This window comes from Liolophura sinensis, chromosome 8 (assembly GCF_032854445.1).
Source record: "Liolophura sinensis isolate JHLJ2023 chromosome 8, CUHK_Ljap_v2, whole genome shotgun sequence".
Classification (NCBI taxonomy): Eukaryota; Metazoa; Mollusca; class Polyplacophora; order Chitonida; family Chitonidae; genus Liolophura; species Liolophura sinensis.
Genome location: NC_088302.1, coordinates 11035293 through 11047397, shown reverse-complemented (window position 1 = coordinate 11047397; position 12105 = coordinate 11035293). Strand labels below are relative to the sequence as shown.

The window sequence follows — 12105 nt, the reverse complement described above, 5'->3', positions numbered from 1 at the left end:
TTTCATTAATAAATTTTGTGTACAGGATATAAATTTGCAGAATTTGCATTTTTGTGATATATTCCCAGTTATAGTGTTCATAATACATATACATGTAGACATATAACATCAAGTTGATTTTAGTCTTTTTAAGGGCGTTCCAGACTTCACACATATTTGCAAAACGCTAACCTGCATGTTCTCGTGTGATGGTTGTGGCATCATATAGTTTTTGTCTTTTTCAGTGTCATTTGATCGCAAGGATTTATTTGAAAGCTTTGAAATCAATGATCACTTCCCCATTCTCTACTGTAAGGTGAGCAAATTGTCAAAGCTGATGCTGACTTCATATTGCTCGTCTTTGTGCGGTGTGCATGTGTAGCTTTCTAGATTACAGATAGGTTTTGAATGCTACTACACCACACAGGGAGTGTATAAACACGTTTATACGTACTTATTGACATACATGTGTCTGAAGCTTGTCTTGACTTGATGTATAAAATATTTTATGCAATTTCTGGGCATTTTCAAAATAAACAAATAAATTAATGTATTTGACCTAAAATGTATTTGACCTAAAATGTGTTTGAACCGTATGATTCTGGAATCTCCTATTGATCTTGGAAAGATCGCAAGGATTTACTGCCAAAATGAATTTCAGCTTAAAAAATTCCATTGTTGAAATATTCTAGTATAGTAACTCTTCTTCCCTTGTAGACTTTCCTCATGTCTCAGATGTCCTCTGGGGACATCGTAAGCCTGAATTTTAGTGGAGTGGATCAGCTGACTGATGCGTTTTTTTACACATTGTTGGCAGGAAATATCAGCCTCCCTCACCTGAACAGTATGATTTGTGCAGGTATTCCAAAATTGACCAAGTTTTTGTACTTTGTAGTTTGTGTCATATTATAATGTGATGTCAGTTTCTAAAAACTGTGGAAGTAGTGGTAACGCTATTAGAGTAATGTGTGAGAAAAGTACTGCATGCATGTATCTACATCTACATAGATCTACAGTTTCCCATGCATATAAAGCTCAGTAGCACAAGGGGGATGTTTCATCGTAGATGCTCCATATGCATGGTAAAATTACAAAATTCATGACTGCCTCATGTACTGGCATCAGTGTTAAGGCAGATTTCAGGGGTTGAATCTAGAAAAAGATAGCAAGTGTTGAGTTCAGGTTTTGCATACATACAAAACACAATAATACGATGTTCCATTGTTGATGCTCTGTATTCATATTAATTACTGAAAATTACACTGGAATCAGTGTTACGGATTTTCAAAAAAATTGTGTGTCTTTCACCAGAAGGGAGATTAGTTGCTGAAAATTTCCATGAAATTATGAATGATTTACAAAATTTTTCCAACTTTGGTTTAAAATAGTGTACATGTACAATATTCAGGCACTATCATCTTTGCCCTTATAAGGACACCATGAATATCTTATAGTGAGTGTACAGGCCTCAGTCTATTAACTAACGCCACACTTGCTGGATAGTAATGCTAATTTTATCAGAAAATAAGTTTGTGTAAAAGTAAAACCCACTCAGTGTTCTATATCTAAGCTTGAGAAACTGAGCATTTCAAGATGCATGTAATTGTTGAAAACTTAATTTAAAAAATAGTCAGTATTACAGAATATTCATGAATTTTAGTGAATAATTCCCCTGTTTCTTTTTTTTTTTTGGTCAGGTTGTGTTCATCTGACAGATTTGTCCGTCAAGTGGATTGTGAAAATGTTCCCTGATCTGAAGCTGGTAAGAGTTGCATGCAGTACTGTATATGATTGATGTAATCTTGGTGTTTGCGGCTTACTCAGTATTCTAACATATCTCCAAAAACTTTACACTAAAAGAAGTGGTGAGCGAAGTGTGCTCAAATTGACAGTCTATGCACAGTTGCCATCCTTGTCATGGATGCTGGGACACCTGCATTTAGCTATTAAAATAGGGGGGCTGTGCTGTGTTGTTAGAATGTCCGTTTTCTTCAAAATTTGATAGCTCACATTTTCGGAGGAAAAGGCAAAATGAATTTACATATAACTGGTGAGGCAGCCAGTTTGAAAGGTGAATTATTTATTGCTACTGACATGTCTGTTGTGGCCAATAGGCACTTATCCCGTGTATGAGATATACAGAGGTGGCATCAAACAACAAACATCTAGATACTATGTCTGGATAAGCGCAACATGGGCAACGATGCGTTGTTTCATTGTTCTCTTACTTATAACCCCTGCAAAAGCGGCGGATTGCTGGTATTGCAAGCAAGCAATGGGATTGAACAGATTGTGGACAGTGATGGCAGACATCTGCTGTGATGCAGGACTTGGTACACAAACCACTGTCTCGGCGCCATTGTGGCCATTGTTCTGAACCACGCTGGTGTTGGAATACAGGGGATAATATCCGTAACTGGCCCCTGGAACTGGACTCCTGAGGAGTCACATACAGCTACAGGCCCTCTGGAGAACAAAGCCGCTCTTTGAGCAGTGTGTTACACTCAACCGTTTTTTCCACCCTGTCATCAGATGGTTCTGTTTGTGACTTGTGTCAGGGCGCCTGGCTCAATACCTACTGTCACCCTGACGTAGAGTGTGACCAGAGTTGGAGAAGTTAGTCTTCCGAAATCGACACCACATGGTCATCAAATTCTCAGCAACACCACCATCTCATGAAGCATCTTCCATTTAAGCTTCAACTGAATCTACAAGTTTTTCCGGGAAATAAATCGTTCACTTCTGACAGTTTTTTGTATTAGTTTGAGTTCAAATCATCCTTCCTCTGTCGTAACAAGACTGTTATGTTCAAATTTAGAGCTTAAACTGACATAGAGAGGTGCTGGCAGGAAATGTGCATGTATTGGTCAATAACTGTCACATGCCTCGCTCTGACTGGATGATTTATTTCCCACCCATACCATTGGTATGGACTTGTCCAAAATTATGACAGAACAGCCTAGACCATTTTATGTTAACAAAAAGGGGAGAGCAGTTGTTTTAAGTGTTATTTTTTCTCTCTAATGGCTCCATTATTTCATAATGGTATGTTAGAATAGAAATAGTAGTTTGCCATGCTCAAATCACCAAGTTAATGCAGAGCGGACAGGAGTTGTCCACTGTTTGAGAGGCAGAGTCTCACTCAGTTCAGAGTGCCCCCTGGATTGATTCTGATTGTTGAAAATGTCGAAAATGGCAGAATTTGGTGATCAAACATCAGAAAGTCTACTCCGCTGTGATCGAGCCACCGTTTACCATGTGATGTCACAGCTGTACATTCATTGCAGGCATATGAGGCATGTCTGTGTATACAACACAGACTACAAGGGACAGTCGCTGTAATTAACAGCTAATTTAGAGATTATTCCATGCCCAAGTGCGGCTTGAGACTGCAGAAGCATAGTGTGGCTGGGATACTGTCAAGGTATATATATGTACTGGACCTAAAAATGCCACAGATTGAGACAATATGGACTAGATCTCATCAAAACACCCTATGATTATAGGGGACTTGATCATAGTCATATGAGACTTGGTAATTCAGCCTTATAATACCTCTCTCCTCAATAAAAGCCAAACAAAGAAGAATAGAAATTCAAATTTTCACTTCCTGACTGCAGGTGCCGTTTAGCTACTTGCTTGTTTGAGACAGCAGGCTGTGACATGAACTCTAGTGCACTACTAGCCTTTGCCCTACAATGGCCACCCAGCTACTGATCGGCCCTGCGGCTCAGTTCACACCTCGCCTACAGGCTGCTGTGGGAGTGTGATAACCAACAGGCTGTGACACAAACTCTAGTGTGCCACTAGCCTTTGCCCTACAATGGCCACCCAGCTACTAATCGGCCCTACGGCTCAGTTCACACCTCGCCTACAGGCTGCTGTGGGAGCGTGATAACCAACAGGCCGTGACACGAACTCTAGTGTGCTACTAGCCTTTGCCCTACAATGGCCACCCAGCTACTGATCGGCCCTGCGGCTCAGTTCACACCTCGTCTACAGGCTGCTGTGGGAGTGTGATAACCAACAGGCTGTGACACGAACTCTAGTGTGCCACTAGCCTTTGCCCTACAATGGCCACCCAGCTACTGATCGGCCCTACGGCTCAGTTCACACCTCGCCTACAAGCTGCTGTGGGAGCGTGATAACCAACAGGCTGTGACACGAACTCTAGTGTGCTACTAGCCTTTGCCCTACAATGGCCACCCAGCTACTGATCGGCCCTGCGGCTCAGTTCACACCTCGCCTACAGGCTGCTGTGGGAGCGTGATAACCAACAGGCTGTGACACGAACTCTAGTGTGCTACTAGCCTTTGCCCTACAATGGCCACCCAGCTCCTGATCGGCCCTGCTGCTCAGTTCACACCTCGTCTACAGGCTGCTGTGGGAGTGTGATAACCAACAGGCTGTGACACGAACTCTAGTGTGCCACTAGCCTTTGCCCTACAATGGCCACCCAGCTACTGATCGGCCCTACGGCTCAGTTCACACCTCGCCTACAGGCTGCTGTGGGAGCATGATAACCAACAGGCTGTGACACGAACTCTAGTGTGCTACTAGCCTTTGCCCTACAATGGCCACCCAGCTACTGATCGGCCCTGCGGCTCAGTTCACACCTCGTCTACAGGCTGCTGTGGGAGTGTGATAACCAACAGGCTGTGACACGAACTCTAGTGTGCCACTAGCCTTTGCCCTACAATGGCCACCCAGCTACTGATCGGCCCTACGGCTCAGTTCACACCTCACCTACAGGCTGCTGTGGGAGCGTGATAACCAACAGGCTGTGACATGAACTCTAGTGCGCTACTAGCCTTTGCCCTACAGTGGCCACCCAGCTACTGATCGGCCCTGCGGCTCAGTTCACACCTCACCTACACACTGCTGTGGGAGCGTGATAACCAACAGGCTGTGACACGAACTGTAGTGAGCTACTAGCCTTTGCCTTACTATGGCCACCCAGCTACTGATCGGCCCTGCGGCTCAGTTCACACCTCGCCCACAGGCTGCTGTGGGAGTGTGATAACCAACAGGCTGTGACACGAACTCTAGTATGCTACTAGCCTTTGCCCTACAATGGCCACCCAGCTACTGATCGGCCCTGCGGCTCAGTTCATACCTCGCCTACAGGCTGCTGTGGGAGCGTGATAACCAACAGGCTGTGACACGAACTCTAGTGAGCTACTAGCCTTTGCCCTACAATGGCCACCCAGCTACTGATCGGCCCTGTGGCTCAGTTCACACCTCACCTACAGGCTGCTGTGGGAGCATGATAACCAACAGGCTGTGACACGAACTCTAGTGTGCTACTAGCCTTTGCCCTACAATGGCCACCCAGCTACTGATCGGCCCTGCGGCTCAGTTCACACCTCGCCTACAGGCTGCTGTGGGAGCGTGATAACCAACAGGCTGTGACACGAACTCTAGTGTGCTACTAGCCTTTGCCCTACAATGGCCTCCCAGCTACTGATCAGCCCTGCGGCTCAGTTCACACCTCACCTACAGGCTGCTGTGGGAGCGTGATAACCAACAGGCTGTGACACGAACTCTAGTTTGCTACTAGCCTTTGCCCTACAATGGCCACCCAGCTCCTGATCGGCCCTGCGGCTCAGTTCACACCTCGCCTACAGGCTGCTGTGGGAGTGTGATAACCAACAGGCTGTGACATGAACTCTAGTTTGCTACTAGCCTTTGCCCTACAATGGCCACCCAGCTACTGATCGGCCCTGCGGCTCAGTTCACACCTCACCTACAGGCTGCTGTGGGAGCGTGATAACCAACAGGCTGTGACACGAACTCTAGTTTGCTACTAGCCTTTGCCCTACAATGGCCACCCAGCTACTGATCGGCCCTGCGGCTCAGTTCACACCTCGCCTACAGGCTGCTGTGGGAGCGTGATAACCAACAGGCTGTGACACGAACTCTAGTGCGCTACTAGCCTTTGCCCTACAATGGCCACCCAGCCCCTGATCGGCCCTGCGGCTCAGTTAACACCTCACCTACAGGCTGCTGTGGGAGCATGATAACCAACAGGCTGTGACACGAACTCTAGTGAGCTACTAGCCTTAGTCCTACAGTGGCCACCCAGCTATTGATTGGCACTGTGGCTCAGTTCACACCTTGCCTACAGGCTGCTGTGGGAGTTTGATAACCAACAGGCTGTGACACGAACTCTAGTGAGCTACTAGCCTTAGTCCTACAGTGGCCACCCAGCTATTGATCAGCCCTGCTGCTTAGTTCACACCTCACCTACAGGCTGCTGTGGGAGCGTGATAACCAACAGGCCGTGACACGAACTCTAGTGTGCTACTAGCCTTTGCCCTACAATGGCCACCCAGCTACTGATCGGCCCTGCTGCTCAGTTCACACCTTGCCTACAGGCTGCTGTGGGAGTGTGATAACCAACAGGCTGTGACACAAACTCTAGTGAGCTACTAGCCTTAGTCCTACAATGGCCACCCAGGTACTGATCGGCCCTGCGGCTCAGTTCACACCTCACCTACAGGCTGCTGTGGGAGTGTGATAACCAACAGGCTGTGACATGAACTCTAGTTTGCTACTAGCCTTTGCCCTACAGTGGCCACCCAGCTACTGATCGGCCCTGCGGCTCAGTTCACACCTCACCTACAGGCTGCTGTGGGAGCGTGATAACCAACAGGCTGTGACACGAACTCTAGTTTGCTACTAGCCTTTGCCCTACAATGGCCACCCAGCTACTGATCGGCCCTGCGGCTCAGTTCACACCTCGCCTACAAGCTGCTGTGGGAGCGTGATAACCAACAGGCTGTGACACGAACTCTAGTGCGCTACTAGCCTTTGCCCTACAATGGCCATCCAGCTCCTGATCGGCCCTGCGGCTCAGTTAACACCTCACCTACAGGCTGCTGTGGGAGTGTGATAACCAACAGGCTGTGACACGAACTGTAGTGAGCTACTAGCCTTAGTCCTACAGTGGCCACCCAGCTATTGATTGGCACTGTGGCTCAGTTCACACCTTGCCTACAGGATGCTGTGGGAGTGTGATAACCAACAGGCTGTGACACGAACTCTAGTGAGCTACTAGCCTTAGTCCTACAGTGGCCGCCCAGCTATTGATCAGCCCTGGTGCTCAGTTCACACCTCACCTACAGGCTGCTGTGGGAGCATGATAACCAACAGGCCGTGACACGAACTCTAGTGTGCTACTAGCCTTTGCCCTACAGTGGCCACCCAGCTACTGATCGGCCCTGCTGCTCAGTTCACACCTCGTCTACAGGCTGCTGTGGGAGTGTGATAACCAACAGGCTGTGACACAAACTCTATTGAGCTACTAGCCTTAGTCCTACAATGGCCACCCAGCTATTGATCGGCCCTGCGGCTCAGTTCACACCTCGCCTACAGGCTGCTGTGGGAGCGTGATAACCAACAGGCTGTGACACGAACTCTAGTGTGCTACTAGCCTTTGCCCTACAATGGCCACCCAGCTACTGATCGGCCCTGTGGCTCAGTTCACACCTCGCCTACAGGCTGCTGTGGGAGTGTGATAACCAACAGGCTGTGACACGAACTGTAGTGAGCTACTAGCCTTTGCCTTACAATGGCCACCCAGCTACTGATCGGCCCTGTGGCTCAGTTTACACCTCACCTACAGGCTGCTGTGGGAGCGTGATAACCAACAGGCCGTGACATGAACTCTAGTGTGCTACTAGCCTTTGCCCTACAATGGCCACCTAGCTACTGATCGGCCCTGCTGCTCAGTTCACACCTCACCTACAGGCTGCTGTGGGAGTGTGATAACCAACAGGCCGTGACACGAACTCTAGTGTGCTACTAGCCTTTGCCCTACAATGGCCACCTAGCTACTGATCGGCCCTGCTGCTCAGTTCACACCTCACCTACAGGCTGCTGTGGGAGCGTGATAACCAACAGGCTGTGACACGAACTCTAGTGTGCTACTAGCCTTTGCCTTACAATGGCCACCCAGCTACTGATCGGCCCTGCTGCTCAGTTCACACCTCACCTACAGGCTGCTGTGGGAGCGTGATAACCAACAGGCTGTGACACGAACTCTAGTGTGCTACTAGCCTTTGCCCTACAATGGCCACCCAGCTACTGATCGGCCCTGCGGCTCAGTTCACACCTCACCTACAGGCTGCTGTGGGAGCGTGATAACCAACAGGCTGTGACACGAACTCTAGTGTGCTACTAGCCTTTGCCCTACAATGGCCACCCAGCTACTGATCGGCCCTGCTGCTCAGTTCACACCTCACCTACAGGCTGCTGTGGGAGCGTGATAACCAACAGGCTGTGACACGAACTCTAGTGTGCTACTAGCCTTTGCCCTACAATGGCCACCCAGCTACTGATCGGCCCTGCTGCTCAGTTCACACCTCACCTACAGGCTGCTGTGGGAGTGTGATAACCAACAGGCCGTGACACGAACTCTAGTGTGCTACTAGCCTTTGCCCTACAATGGCCACCTAGCTACTGATCGGCCCTGCTGCTCAGTTCACACCTCACCTACAGGCTGCTGTGGGAGCGTGATAACCAACAGGCTGTGACACGAACTCTAGTGTGCTACTAGCCTTTGCCTTACAATGGCCACCCAGCTACTGATCGGCCCTGCTGCTCAGTTCACACCTCACCTACAGGCTGCTGTGGGAGCGTGATAACCAACAGGCTGTGACACGAACTCTAGTGTGCTACTAGCCTTTGCCCTACAATGGCCACCCAGCTACTGATCGGCCCTCCGGCTCAGTTCACACCTCACCTACAGGCTGCTGTGGGAGCGTGATAACCAACAGGCTGTGACACGAACTCTAGTTTGCTACTAGCCTTTGCCCTACAATGGCCACCCAGCTCCTGATCGGCCCTGCGGCTCAGTTCACACCTCGTCTACAGGCTGCTGTGGGAGCATGATAACCAACAGGCTGTGACACGAACTCTAGTGAGCTACTAGCCTTTGCCCTACAATGGCCACCCAGCTCCTGATCGGCCCTGCGGCTCAGTTCACACCTCGTCTACAGGCTGCTGTGGGAGCGTGATAACCAACAGGCTGTGACATGAACTCTAGTGAGCTACTAGCCTTTGCCCTACAATGGCCACCCAGCTACTGATCGGCCCTACGGCTCAGTTCACACCTCACCTACAGGCTGCTGTGGGAGCGTGATAACCAACAGGCTGTGACACGAACTCTAGTGAGCTACTAGCCTTTGCCCTACAATGGCCACCCAGCTCCTGATCGGTCGTGCGGCTCAGTTCACACCTCGCCTACAGCCGCTGTGGGAGCGTGATAACCAACAGGCTGTGACACAAACTCTAGTATGCTACTAGCCTTTGCCTTACAATGGCCACCCAGCTCCTGATCGGTCGTGCGGCTCAGTTCACACCTCGCCTACAGGCTGCTGTGGGAGCGTGATAACCAACAGGCTGTGACATGAACTCTAGTGAGCTACTAGCCTTTGCCCTACAATGGCCACCCAGCTACTGATCGGCCCTACGGCTCAGTTCACACCTCACCTACAAGCTGCTGTGGGAGCGTGATAACCAACAGGCTGTGACACGAACTCTAGTGAGCTACTAGCCTTTGCCCTACAATGGCCACCCAGCTACTGATCGGCCCTGCGGCTCAGTTCACACCTCGCCTACAGCCTGCTGTGGGAGCGTGATAACCAACAGGCTGTGACATGAACTCTAGTGAGCTACTAGCCTTTGCCCTACAATGGCCACCCAGCTCCTGATCGGTCGTGCGGCTCAGTTCACACCTCGCCTACAGGCTGCTGTGGGAGCGTGATAACCGTGAAGGCCATAATGGCAACGTAGACAAAATTTAAATCGGCATTTTATGTGTTATAAATCACTGTGTCCATTTAGTTATTGTTCAAGCTGTATTTATTTTTGCCGATGATACTTTTTAAAACGTAATAAGATTAGCTTGATTGTTGCTTTGACCGTTTTTGACTGATAGACTGGTCTCATCACTGCAACTCACAATCTGCTGGCACGATCGCATGGATTCTTGTTTCGCAGCCAGTATCGCTTCACGTAGCTGCAAAAATGTATAGCCTGTGGACTGCGAAACCGTGCTAAATTCCATGGATGTCCAGTCTCATGTCAGACAAACCAGACAGGAGCGGATTTTCTCCATTTACTGGCCAGTATGTGAGGGAAAATCCATCATATAACCCATTCACTATGCTGTACACACTTTTCATGTATCTGATTCAACTCCAGTAGCCTGTCTTTCAAAATGTTTGTTTGTAAGTTAATTATAGCTCAAGTCATACGATGGCTTCTGGAAAAGCACTCAGTGGGTAGGCCTAATGCATGGATTCAGCAATACATTGCAGGGCTTGTCAATACATAATCCTGGCAGGTCTTACTGGCATGATGTCACAGGGCCAGGGCTCTGCGGTTGACATGATAGGCAGAGGGTTCAACTTTAATGGCTTTTTAAAAAAATTGAACTAGTTGACATGAATTTTACAGACTTATTAATATAGCATAAATATTGTGTCTTGGACATCTCCTTTATGACAGTTGAGCTGTCATATGTAATAGTGTGTCTGAAATAATTAGACAATCAAAATGCAGTTCTCAGATCAGCAACAGAAAAATTTTAAATTGAAGATGATTTGTGGTATATGTTCACCTTGTTGATTTGATATTATACACCACTTTATGTAACCTTTATTCTAATTTATGTGCTCATATGCTAAATTTAAAGAGTATGAAAATATGTTGACATTTTGAGTAATCTTCAGAGCAGGTCAGAATTGCAGTATATGTATAATGAGACTCTTAATTCTTGTCAGGTAAACTTCAATGGGTGTATCAACTTGACAGAGAAGTCTTTCCACCAGCTATGGGCGTCTGCGAGCCCACCAGGAGATATTCTAATGATGGGCACCAATATTGGGGTGGACCTGCTCAGCCCAGGTTGTAATGAACACAACAACTATTGTGTTGATCACGGAAGTCTTAACCTTTTAAAGAAAAACTCCAAAATAGAATTTTGCTCCAACTTTGCTGAAAGCTCCAATAAAAAATTCCTTTTTGAACCATAATTTGATGCACAAAGCCCATGCAAAAAAGAGTATTCTATTTTACTTTCGAGTGATTCAGTAGTAATAAAATATATTGACATTGAGAGCTGTTTTCTATAAGAGACACCTTTTTATTATGACAGAATGCTGAAGCATATGTATGCTTGGGTTTTAATGTGGTACTTAACAATTTTTCAGTCATATGATGACGAGTAGCATAGGTGTGAGTTATTTATTTCATTGGTGTTTGTTTTAGGCTGTACTTAAGAATATTTCACGTGCATCGGGGGAAACCCACGACCATCCGCAGGGTTGCTGAAAGACCTTCCGACCTGAGAGGAACCCAGCAGGAGCTGGATTTGATCTCACAGTGACCACATTGGTCGAAGGACCCCAGAGTCTTTAGGTGTATGTACATATACTGCGTCTTCTTGTGGCCATGAGTCCATGCCGCCAAAATGCTACTTGTGGTTACTGGTCTGTTGATGTCCTGTGGTTATCAGTTCACTGGTCTGTTGATGTCCTGTCTTAAAACATGGGTCATTTGCTATTAATTATGGCAGAGATGGTTACTCGGTTAGCACAGCACAATGACCCAGGACCCTCATGCCAATGATGTTGCTTTGAGTTCAAATCCAACTCATGCTGACTTCCTCTCTTGCCACACATGGAAAGGTCTGCCAACAACGTGTGGATTGTTGTGGGTTTCTCGCGTGATGTGCCTGGTTTCCTCCCACCATATTGCTGGCCGCCTTCGTATAAGTATAAGAGTACGGCATAAACCACCAATGAAATCAACTTTTTTGTTGGATTGACTTTTTCAAATTGGCATATGTTTTTTACATGTTTGACCTACCATATATGTTTCAGCAGGAGAGAACCTTTCATTGAGCTGGAAGGTGTCAGGGTGTCCTATTGTATCGCACAGCGGACCAGGTATATGCACTACAGGGACACTGATTGGCTCTGCCCAGTTTCCCCAGTTTCCTTGCCCCCTTTCCTTTTGATGCTTTCTAAACTGCAACACTTCAGCATTGTATGTAGGTGTCTAAATGTAGGTGTCGACATTCATCATGTACATGTTCCATCGATCAGTCATGAAGAC

The 12105-nt window shown here is 47.6% G+C and overlaps 1 protein-coding gene across 1 annotated transcript in view; it reads left to right on the top strand.

Annotated features, from left to right (window-relative positions):
- Nucleotides 1-12105, top strand: part of LOC135473183 (uncharacterized) — a 41451-nt gene that overhangs the window by 4256 nt on the left and 25090 nt on the right. Inside the window, exons 4-8 of the mRNA XM_064753026.1 lie at nucleotides 225-295; nucleotides 697-838; nucleotides 1677-1741; nucleotides 10770-10893; nucleotides 11871-11936. Coding sequence (XP_064609096.1) covers nucleotides 225-295; nucleotides 697-838; nucleotides 1677-1741; nucleotides 10770-10893; nucleotides 11871-11936 — 468 coding nt within the window. The remainder of the gene's footprint in view (nucleotides 1-224; nucleotides 296-696; nucleotides 839-1676; nucleotides 1742-10769; nucleotides 10894-11870; nucleotides 11937-12105) is intronic.